At 42.4% G+C, this 12,119-nt stretch overlaps 2 protein-coding genes across 2 annotated transcripts in view; one reads left to right on the top strand and one right to left on the bottom strand.

The window, feature by feature from the left end:
- Positions 1 to 5,317, top strand: part of LOC109834962 — a 7,386-nt gene extending 2,069 nt beyond the window's left edge. The window contains exons 3-6 of the mRNA XM_020402969.1: positions 5 to 1,708; positions 1,769 to 2,779; positions 2,959 to 3,087; positions 3,187 to 5,317. Of these exons, the coding sequence (XP_020258558.1) occupies positions 5 to 1,708; positions 1,769 to 2,779; positions 2,959 to 3,087; positions 3,187 to 3,381 (3,039 nt within the window). The 3' untranslated portion in view covers positions 3,382 to 5,317. The remainder of the gene's footprint in view (positions 1 to 4; positions 1,709 to 1,768; positions 2,780 to 2,958; positions 3,088 to 3,186) is intronic.
- On the bottom strand, positions 5,682 to 7,194 carry LOC109834961 (LEAF RUST 10 DISEASE-RESISTANCE LOCUS RECEPTOR-LIKE PROTEIN KINASE-like 1.5). Its single transcript, XM_020402968.1, is given in 3 exon segments — positions 5,682 to 6,911; positions 6,914 to 7,052; positions 7,154 to 7,194. Coding segments are annotated over 3 exon segments (867 nt in total). The 3' UTR covers positions 5,682 to 6,224.

Genomic DNA, 12,119 nt, shown 5'->3' with positions numbered 1-12,119 from the left:
GGAGCTCTATGATTCATCATGCCCTGTCTGCAGGGAGGTATTGGATATCTGTGAGAGAGCTCTGGCATTACTTGATTCAAATAATTTCACCAAGGCTGATCGCTTGTTGCAAGAAGCAAACTACCAACGTCGCACTTCCTTTGCCTTCTTCCATCGTATATGTGCATTAGTCCACTATTATGGGTATGCATATACCCACAATGATGATCCTGAAGCAAAAGAACAATGGTTCCAAGAAGCCATTGCATCTGCTCGGAGAGCCACCCAACTCTCCCCCTCCAACCTCGAGTATTCTCTCTTCTACGTCAACCTTCTCATTTGTTGCAGTGAAAGATTTCCAGAGGCCGTCAATGAGTGTGAACGAGCTCTTGCAGTTACTGAACCGATCAATTTTTTCTTCGAGAACTTCTTGGAGGAGACTACTGAAAATCAGATGGCCTTCTACCAACAAAGCCTCATGTTCATTTTACGGGCACATTCTGTTGGTCCAATTACAGATATCATGGAAAATTGCCCTGCTTCATGCTCTTCTTCTTCACTTGCTTCCAGAAGCGCAGATCCTCCTCCTGATGAGGTGCAAAGCCTCAATGACCAGGCTCAAGGTGATAAACCCTGCCCTGCAAATTCCATTGCTTCTTTCCCTCCTGACAACGTGAAGGACCTTGCTGAGAAGGCTCTTCCATCCTCTCATCAAGGTGAAGAACCCTGCCCTTCTCATTCCTCCTCTTCTTCACTTGTTTCCACAAGCACAAATCCTCACCCTCCTGATGAAGAGGTGAAGATACTCTGTAGACAAGCTTTTCAATTCCTCTGTCAAGGTGACCTCATCGGTGCCCACGACACTCTTAACAATGTTCGTCACCAGCACGAATCCTCTTCCTTATTCCACTACACCCGCAGTTTAGTGCTCTGCAACTATTTCAAGACCCTCACCAACGATCCCGAGGGCTGGAACAGAAAAATACAAGAGGCCATCGACTCAGCACATCAAGCCACCATACTCTCCCCCAACATTCTTGAATTTTCTTTCCACTATGTGAGGCTTCTTGTTCTGCACAGAAAATTCGAAGAGGCAGCCAAGGAGTGTGAGCGTGCTTTTGTGATTATTAACCATTACGATTTCTTGCCCCAGGGTTATGAAGATAAAACAGGCCTAGAAATCTCTGCCACTGAGGTGAACCACTATCAGAAAAGGTTCCGTTTTCTATTGAATATGCTCAAGAGTCCCATTGCTTCTGCACACTGCAAGGTGATGCTGGCAGAAAAGGAACAAGCTTATAGAATTCCATCCTGTCTAGAATATTTATGGCGAGACCTCATACGAGTGAATGTTAATGATTTCAAAAAATGGTCAGAGCAAAATAGTCGGTTTCTGCATATAATAACTGAGGCCCTGGAGTTTTACCAGGAGAAACATACATGGAAGTTCTGGGTCTGCCCTCGCTGCCCCGGCAAGAGGTTTGAATATTTTGAATCCAAGATGCAGCATGTATTGAAGGAGCACACGGATAAACTTTCTGAAGAATTAAAGCCGTTCTTTCCTGAAAAATATGATCAAGATTGGGTCGTCAAGCTTGTCAATAACATAGTTAATGCAAAGATCACAAAGAATCTTGATACCTCTAAGCCGTTGAAGCTCAATCTTGAAAAAACATGTGACAGTTATAAGCTTGAATTTCTTTCGCCTTTTCTGAAATCTTATATGCAGGTATTCATTTCGTTTCAGCTTGTCAACTCATTCTCTTTCTGTATTTCTTCAAAATTTCAGAATGTCAATAGTGATTGGGTTGACAAGATTGTCAGTTGCACATGGGAGCCCATCGATGTCCAAGTCATGACAGGGGACAGCAATAGATTGCCTTTGTCCAATCATCCAGAGAGAAAAGAGCTTCTCAAGAGAATTCGGGATTATTTTAGAATACTCATCTTGCACAATTACTTGTTAAAAACCCATCTTGACAGGATTCTAAGTAATGCCATGAGAGAACTGCAAGCTCATTCATCAGCAGAGCTGCTACTAAGTCATGGAGTCAATAACCAGTCAGTGGATTGTATTCGAGCCTTGGATTCTTTGCAGCTACAGAAGGTCCTTGAGTTCTTGCAGTCTCTCACGCAAGATCATAAGCTAGAACCATATGCTGAGCCACATGACCCTTCTAGGGATGTAGTTTTCAATATTCCAGAGTGTGATGTGAGAATAAGGGCCTTTTTTTATGATAGTTCGCCGCATATTGATTTAGATCTGAAAATATTATCCAGCAGCGAAGATACATCTTCTCCTGATAATGGAACAAAGTGCTTCCCTGATGTAAACTCCATGCTCTTTTGGTTATATGAGCATAATTTGATGCAGATTATTAATGGTTGGAGCCACCAGAGAAATAAAGGACAGATGGAGGCTGACAGAATCCTAAAAAAGCTCGAGAAGGAAATTGAAGACTTGACTCGTATCTGCACCGTCAAAGGGGAACTCCTTACTTATCTGGTGCATATTGAACATTTGAAGGGTGTCTGTGAGAAGGAACTGATGGAAAGGGAAAACTCTGTCGAGGTTAGTATGACAAAGTGGAAAGAAGAGCTCACTGAAAGAGCTGAAACAGGGAACGATTTTATGATCAGGGTAATTTCTTTTATCCTGACAGAAGCAGAAGCTTTCAGAGCATCTCAAGATGGGGATGATGCCATCAACAATGATGAAAATCATCCAAAAACAAGTTCCTTGGATAACATCTTCATAAAAGCAGTATTCAGGAAACTAGAGGAATCATATGATAAGAAGGTCTGGGCAATTGTTGCCATCTATTTTCTTGCATTTTAGAATTTTTTTGTGCGAACTCTTGAAGTCTTACCCTAACTTTTCACCTTGCAGATTTGCATTGTCGATGGCAGAATTTTTTTAGAATTTTAGAATTCTTTTGTGCAAACTCTTGAAGTCTTACTCTAACTTTCACCTTGCAGATTTGCATTGTCGATGGCAAAATCATGAAGAATCTTGCTACAGCTAGGCAGTTGCAGTTCAATCTAGAACAGGCTTGTGTGAATGATTTCCTTGTAGTTCTTTTACCTCTTCTGAAGATTTATATCCAGGTGTTCAATTGGGATATTTCACTTGTTTTTTTATAAATTTATCCTCACAGCTTCTTTGTTCACTATCTCTATCTTTCTTTCTTATTGTTTTAATATCAGGAAGTCGTTATGAGAAAAGCAGCAGAGCAAACCACAAGTGAGCCCGGAGCATCAGGGGCAGCACATTTTATGAAACTCCTCCATACCGCTGAAAGTAGTCCAGATAAAGGAGAAGAGAAACAAATACAGGAGATTTCAAAGGGTATAAAGAAGAGAAACAAACCCAAAAAGCCTAAGGGGAGAAAGTTCAGATAGTTCTGAATTTTGTTCAGATTCTTTTACTGTGAATGATACTGCAACCAGATGGAGTTTAGCAGACTATCATACTAAATTTGATTGAATTTGCAGTGACACAGCATATTTTCAAAAATAGTTACAATGACAACAGTCCAAGTACTTTTGGCCATCATCTATGTGATCAATTATTTTTTGGCGCCATCTCTTTACAAATGTCTCTTTTCAAGTTGCTCATAACCAAATTGTAGAAATCCACACTTTTCAAATTTGACTGATAATAAGTTTGGCCGACAATATCATTTTCTTTATCTTTAGTTCAATCTGCTCTGGAATAAAAGATCTGAACTCTGTTCATAGATTTTGCTGTTACTGTTGTTATGCAACCATGCATTATGTCCATAGAGCCTTCTATAGTATAGGATATTATTCATGCTGACCTAATTTCAATTGTCCATGTTAAATTTAAGCATCTATCTTAAGTTCTCAAGGTTTCAAGTGGCGAGAGGTTCTTCATGAATTGCTTTTATGGTTTGAAAATTAATGTTGTGTCAGGATCTGCCGCTTGCAGCATATTACGTTTGTTTTCAATATTTTTTTTCCATATTTAATAAGGGCAGTAATGGTTTGAAGGACACAAAGAACTTACTAGTCTAGAAATTAAGTTGTGAAGTGGCTAGCACTAGAATTTAAGAAAAAAAAATACGTCCACATACCACTCCAAGTTTTAGGAATGAACTCAGTGCGTTTCTATTTCTTTCTACAAGCTTAGATTCGGTAAGCATAAAAAGACATGATTGAGCAGTGATGTGCATAATTGCATTTCTAAAGAAGCAAAGCAAAAGAGGATATGGGGACAACTTACTAGCAAACATAACTATGAGGCTGACAACATATATAACTATGAAGAGAATGAAATTATGCTAATGCTAATGCTAATGAAATCTGAAAGAAACAAATGAAAATATAGAAGTAAGAGAAGCAAACTCTTCCAACAGTAGCGCTGTCGAATAAAATTACAATGATAACATAGCATGTAATAAACAAATTAAATTATTTTGATCAGAGAATAAAAATGACCCGTTAACATTATGCAGTAATTTAAATGTAAATTCCAGTCTATCGCACATAGTATCTTAGCAGATGTTAACATTATGCAGTAGTTTAAATGTAAACTCCAGTCTATCATACATAGTATATTAGCAGATGTTCCTGAGGCTAGGAATCAGATGGTTCATCCCATACTGATGTCAAGCATATCAGCACATTCATTCTGCAACCTTCTTAGAGTTATACTTCATATAAAATGCATTGAGAAAATGAATGCCAATTGTCATAGGAAAATATCCAAGCTTGATGCTAATTGTGACACCCCCTATTTAGTCCCACATGAACTAGTGTGGGAAGAAAGGTTAGTGGTGTAAATAGAGAAAATCCCAAGGCCCAAGAACAACTAGTGCTAGCATTTTGGCAGCGGATTTAAGCCAATATCGAGTTACTCTTGGTGGGTCCCACGGCTTGCACACGCCAACGGGCCCGTGGACCCGGGGCGTGAAAAATGGTATCAGAGCTTGCAAGCTGGAAGTGTGGAGCTAAGTGTTATACGGGGCTATGTGGAGCTAAGTGTTATACGGGGCTAAGTGTTACACCACATGAATACGGTGGGAGCCACCTCTAGAGCCTGTAGGAGCCACTTCTAGAGTCCACATCATCGACAGTGACACTGGGATGTACCGATTGTCATGCCGTGATGACGAGACTAACATTTTGGCAGTGGATTTAAGCCAACATCGAGTTGCTCTTGATGGGTCTCACGGCTTGCACGCGCCAACGGGCCCGTGGGCCCGGGGCGTGACACTAATTATCAAGTACAATATGTCATTGCAAACAGAAACTTCAATTCATAAAAATTAACGGAAGTACAGATAGAAACTGTTCAGTTCATATTTCTCTTTGCCCTAATTATAAGACATAAGCATAAACTCATATGACGAGTCAATAATAGTTGAATTATCATGAATGGAAACTAGATGAATCAGAAATTACCTTCATAACTCACTCCAGACTCCTAAAGCTCCAACAACTCTTGATAGCCTGGATTATCATCTGCAGACTTGTTCCTGCAGGATATTCAATAACCTATCTGATCGCGAAAAGTCAGTTCACAAATCCAGGTATCCAGTCGTAAATAGATCTTTATTAAAAGAACCAAACAAAACATATGTTTAGCTGAAAACATTCAATTGACGGGGAAGTGGGTCAATTTGAGAGCTTGAAGTTACTATTAATTGATCAATTTGCAACATCACAAGAAATACACAGGCATCGGAAGCAGACATAAGTCACATAACAAGTAAGGAGTAAAACAAAAAAGAGTAATTTCAGAAGACTTATCCATCTTAACTCATTTTTTTCCAATGAAATGTTGTTCTTTTCAGTGTTACATGAAAGCTCATATTGGGTTACCATCAAGAACACCCACAACTAAATTATGAACCTGGCTTCACAATACCATACTCAAGTGTGAACTAGAGCATTAGCCTTATGATTTCTTCTTCAAGGGCAACAGTGTCACCTAACAGCAGTGTCCTTTTCTCGTTTTGAAAATCTGCGCTCTATGCTTGATACGGGTTGGCAACTTAGAATGTGGCTTAAAATGATTTGTGCACGTGATGAACATCAAGAAGGTCTTCAAACTCCTTGTTCGCCAAAGATGTGCTTGCTCTTAAGCAATATGCCATAAACAAAACTCTTTCATAGCCCAACTTCATAGCAGTTGAGATCTTTCCTACAAATGGGCATTGCATACCCAGCCTTTACCACCATCCAGTGTCCCAAAATGGCAATCAAAAATCTCAGAACCCTTATATCAATCCCCTAATCCTCTTCAACTCCTCAACAACCTCCCTCGCATTCGGCCTATCATCCTTCTCTCCAGCCACACACCGAAACGCCAGCTCCGCAACCGCCTCAATACTCTCCATCACATTCCCTCCCCTCACCAATATCGGGTCCACAACCTCATGCAAAGCCCCGACCTGAATCTTCGACACCACAAACTCAGCCAATGAAACTTCCCTCTTATCCCTTCTCAAATCCACAGCCTTCATCCCCGTCACGAGCTCCAACAAAACCACTCCAAAGCTATAAACATCGCTCTTTTCAGTAAGCCGAAACGACCGGTGATACTCAGGGTCAAGGTATCCTGGCGTTCCCTGGGGCCCAGTGCAGCAAACATACTCCGTCGAAGAGCCGGACGAGCAGTTTGGGTCGGGTAGAGACAGTAACCTCGACAACCCAAAATCCCCGACCTTAATCCTCATATCTCTCTCAACAAATATATTACTCGACGTAATGTCTCTATGAACAACAGGAGGCTTAAGGGCAAAATGCAAGTACTCAAGCGCAGAAGCAGTTTGCAAAGCTACATCAACCCTCACGGGCCACGTCAGCGAACGCTCCTATACAAGCTCCTCCGACCCGTGCAGATGGTCCGCGAGAGTACCATTCGAAACATAATCGCTAACATCACAGCAACCCAGGGGGTTCGCAGGCAGTACCGTGAAGCCGAACAAAGGTTGGGCAGCCTCAAAGAGGACAGAATCAAAACTCTCGTACAAAAAGATTTGGTGTGGAAGCAGTGGTGCTGGCGGTGAGGCCTCTGAACGGCGGCGATCCAGCCGTCGTCGAGGCTGAAGCGCTAAGACACCGTACCCAACCCACCGGTCCCCGATCTTCCGTCGGGGATCGAACCCGTTGGGTGCCCCAATCTCAGCTGCTCGTAGCTGTAGACCGGCGGGTGAATCTGATGCGCGAGTCAAGAAGCTTCGCCATCGGTCGCGCCGCCAACCGGTGTCGCCGCCGCGCCGCACCTGCCGCCGAACAAGCCACAGCGATCCCAGAACAAGAAGCAAGCAGACGGCGCGGCAGCGAAAATGGTGGATGACGAGCACCAAGCAGCTTCCTACCGGAGGAGCGCGCGTCTGTTCAGGTGGTCAGAGGGAGGGGAAGCCACAGGAAGGGTTGGACGGATCGGCTGTCGTTTGAAACCGCAAGACGCCGCCCGCGGCGCGGGCGGCAGGTCGGAGCAGCTGGAGTCGTAGGTCGTCGGCGGAGAGGTCCCATGGGTGACGGTGAAATCCGGAGCTGGAGAAGAACGCGGACAGCGCGCTGTAGGTCGTTCGCCGGCGCAGCTTGAGAGCGTAGGTTGGGTCCGCATGGGGGAACAGGAGGTGAGGGAGGAGAGGAGACGGGACTGGAAAGAGGAGATGTTTGCAGTAGATGGGGGGGCTGGGGTCGGCAGAGGGAGGCGAGGCTGGGGCACCGGTCGGAGAGAGAGCGGAAGGGAGGAGGAGAGGTTGACAGGGTGTGGGAGGGGAGGGGAGGGACAACCGGGGGAGGGGGAGGGAGAGAGGTGAGGGAGTGAGAGGGTGAGGAAGTTCGGGTGGGGTGAGCGAGGGAGGGAGGATGGAAGGGGAGGAGTTGATGGAGAGGAGGGAGTGCAGGGGAGGAGCAGCGGACTGGAAGGAGCGGGGGTTGCCAGGCCGTGGGCGAGGTGCGAGAAGGGTGGTAGGCTGTGGGAGGGAGGGAAGGGAGGGCAGCGGCGGCGGGTGGCGAGGGAGAGCAGGTTGTGGAGATCGGCTGAGGCGAGGGTGAGGCTGAACGAGGAGTGAGAGGAGGGAGGAGGAAGGAGGAGGAGAGTAGAGGCATGGGGCGTCAGATTTGGTAGTAGTTGCCGATTGAATCTGGGCGGTGCAGGGTGAGTGATGGAGGGAGAGAGGGAGGGGGAACAGGAGAAAGGGGGGAAAAGCGGCAAGAGTCCACGTGGATGAGTGGGGGGAAAAGACAAAAAGGAGAACGAGGGTAAAGAGGAATCGAGAGCCGTGCGAGGAGGGAAGGTGTCACTGTACAGGGGGGGGACGGGGGCGGTGGAGACGAGGCACAGCGAGTCGTTGCTCGTTGCGCTTAGGCCCATTGATTTGTGTCTTCGATCTTCACCCGGACCTCTAGCCGTGATCTCGGGCCTTAATTTTTGGCCTTGCTTTATATATCACTGTTGATTGTACGCTTTGTTGGTTTTTACACTGTTTACAGTAAGTGCTTTTTGAAAAAAAATTCGCTTAAACGACAAATTTTCAAAACAGTCCTATTTACAAAAATATTCACAAAAAACTACCCGTTTCAACAATATTCGTCAAAACCGACATAGTTTCAACCGTCGGGCTGAAAGTAGGCCGGTTTTGATGGAAAAAAAATATGAAACTTCACGGGACTTGAAGTCCCGTGAAGTTTAGCAGCTTAATTAAGTCCCGTGAAGTTTGGGAACTTCTTTCGTCAAAACCAACCCAGTTTCAGCCTAATGGCTAAAACTAGGTCGGTTTTGACAAATATTGTTGAAACATGTCGTTTTTTGAAAATATTTTTGAAAAATGATCGGTTTAAAAAATTGTCATCACTTAAATCAATAGGATTTTTTTATACTAATCTCTTAAATCTTCATATTTTGATATTGAACTTTTGTAACTAGGTTGAAATAACTCTTCCTGTTACTCTTTTTGTCTAAAATACTAACCATGATTCGTTAGTAGTAAACCATAGTTGTATACTTACAAAATCACCCGTCCCCCTCTCTCATGTCCACATTAATCTTTATTTGCCCGAAAATTTAAAAACTTTATTAACAAAGGTAATTGAACTTCGGGCATGATTTAAAGCTTTTGGGTAAAGAAAGCGGTCGTTGCTCAAAGGGGTAATTGTGGAGAAAAGATAACTATCTAAACGGGTTTGAATTTGGAACTTTTTAAGGGGTAGGATGTTATTGAGTTTCAATTAATGGGTCTGGAGTTTAGGTCCTTGAAGGTGGAGAGGGGACCATTGGAGAAGAAGATATGTGAATTGAGTTTGGATTTTGAATAAATAGTTATGGGTTTGGAGACTCTTAACAGGTTTCTTAATTTGGTATGTAGGTATAATTTTCGATTCTATAAAAAAGTTAAACATAATGGAATAGGCTAAATACCCATATTGGTATTTTAATTCAACCCCATTTCCCAACAAGGTATTTTAATTAGGAAATTCGGCGATAAGACATTTTAATTGAATAATAGTACCATTTAGGTCCTTTTTCTCGTCGGCGGCCACTTTTCCGGCGAAAACTCATCACGTGCGTTGCACGTGGGGGATTAATATGTGTTTAAGATGCTGATGTGGCTTTCTATTCTGACGTGGCAGGGAGAATAAAAGAGGGATCGAATTAGGGGAAATTGGGAATTAGGGTTTATGACAGCGGGCCATTGGAAGAGAAGAAGCTATGTCATCGGCATCAAGTTCAAGCTCTCATTCAAGCTCTCGATCTAAAGCAAGCAGGGTGAGTGGAAAATTGGGATCGCATGTAAGTAATAATCATGGTTTGAATTCTTTGGCAGGTATTAGAAGGTGGAACGAGGAAGCAAGGACGGTTGGCATGAAAATCTGTAAGTGTAGAATGGATTGTGGGTATTATACATCATTTACAGATGAAAATCCTGGGAGAAGGTTTTATAAATGTCAGAATCCTAATGGTGGCTGTGGAATGTGGGAATGGTTCGATAGACCTCTCTGCAATGTGTCTTCTACTCTATTTCCTATTCTACGAGATGAAATACTTAACTTGAGGAGTGAATTGAAGCTCAGGGATAGGCAGATTCAAAGAGTTGAGGCCGAAGTGAAGGATTGCCATGTTGAAAATGCCAATTTCAGAGACCAGCTCCAGGTTTTATACGATGAGAACGCTTGCTCTTTGGAAGAAATATCAAAATTGAGAGATGAGAGTTTCAGATTAGAGGGTTTGCTTCAATTGGAGAAGAGGAGGATGATGTTGCTGAAGAGAGGAAGTTTGATATCACTTTTGTTTGTAGTCGTTTTTATTGTGTATTTTTTTGGTTTATGGACATGGATATGTAATGTTTAAGAGCATATTGTATGAACTTATGAATTAAATGAGAAGAAGCATCAGGACATGAAAAATTTGTCACTGTTTATGAGAAAAATTTGTCATGGTATACCCTGTATTCATGTATTATCTTTGTGAGTGAACCTGTCAAATATAGTTTTCCTGTGACAAAGCATACTCACAAGCTTAAGGGAGTTCATGCACAGAAGCTCATAATCACATTGCACAATCAAACGTAAAAACCAGTAACTCCAAGCTTAAGTTCTATATGTACAGAAGCTCATAATCACATTGCCCTGTATTCATGAATTAAGTTCTTGCACAGAAGCTCATAATCACATTGCACAATCAACATACTAACCAGTAACTCCAAGCTTAAGTTCATGTACAGAAGCTCATAATCACATTGCACAATCAACATACTAACCAGTAACTCCAAGCTTAAGTTCATGTACAGAAGCTCATAATCACATTGCACAATCAAACGTAAAAACCAGTAACTCCAAGCTTAAGTTCTATATGTACAGAAGCTCATAATCACATTGCCCTGTATTCATGAATTAAGTTCTATTGTTCATTACCTCTAGCCATTGATCTTTTATTTATGAAAACTTGAGATGGTGGAAGAGTGTTAGTTTGACTATGCTCTTCAATGGAAATGTTAGGTCTAGTTTTGCTTCCCTTTGGTCTTCCTCTTTTCTTCCTTCCACTTGTGCCTTCATCAAGAACTTGAGATTGATTTTCCTAGAAGTAAATCAATGGAGAAATTAGATAATACGATTGCATATGAGATTATTAAAGATATCTAAATAATTGGCATTACAATACCTGTTGATGTGCTGGCCTGGGAGGATTTGTTGCTGCATCAGGACAACTGGGTCTTCTATGCCCTGTTCTGTGACAATTGCTACACTTTTGTATTAATCCCTGCCTTGATGACCTAGAAGGATGCTTGGAACCTTCAGATGGGTCTCTCCTCCTAGCAGTTTTGGGTCTCCCCTTTGGCCTTCTAACAATATTTGGGGGTAACACCATTCCCTCTCCCTCTGTATCCCAATAATTACTCCCTTGTACTGGATTTAACATTCCTCCATAGGCAATCAAATAGTTTTCTTGAGAATACATCTCTGATAAGTAATTTTCAGGTTTCCTTCTCATAAGTAAAATAGCACTGATACATTTCAGGTTTCCTTCTCATAAGCAAGATAACACTGACTGCATGTGTGCATGGTATTCCTGTCAAGTCCCAATTCCTACATGTACATGTCATATTTTTCAAATCCACTGCATGACTTTGCCCTCTATGGATTATCTCAAAACCAGTTTCATTCTCATCACCATTCCAATGGGCACGGCAATGAACTTGCTCCTGATATGCTTCCTCCAACTTCTTATGAATTCTAGGTGCAACTCCCCCCACAAATTTACTCACCAGTTTCTTTTTCTCTTGCATTCTATCCATTATAGATAATCTAATATCCTCTAACATGGACACTATAGGTTTATATCTTGCAAGTAATATAAAAGAGTTGAATGTTTCTGCCATGTTGTTGTCTACAACATCACATTTACTGTGACATTTGAAATGAGACTTACAGAATGTGTTGGGGTCTCTAGCCATGAAGTCTTCATAAGCTTGCTCTGAAATTATCCTTAGCTTGGCAGCTTCAGTTTGAAAAATTGGCATAGAGGTGGCTTTAACACATTTCCAGAATTGACTTTGCAGGACCCTCCCACTATGAATTTTCCTCCAATTAGAATAAATGTGCCTAGCACATTGCCTATGCTCAACTGCTGGCCACACTTCATGTATAGCAGGAACCAATCC

This window comes from Asparagus officinalis, chromosome 3 (assembly GCF_001876935.1).
Source record: "Asparagus officinalis chromosome 3, Aspof.V1, whole genome shotgun sequence".
NCBI lineage: Eukaryota > Viridiplantae > Streptophyta > Magnoliopsida > Asparagales > Asparagaceae > Asparagus > Asparagus officinalis.
The sequence above is the reverse complement of the archived record's forward strand: the minus strand, read 5'-3'. Positions and strand labels throughout refer to the sequence as shown.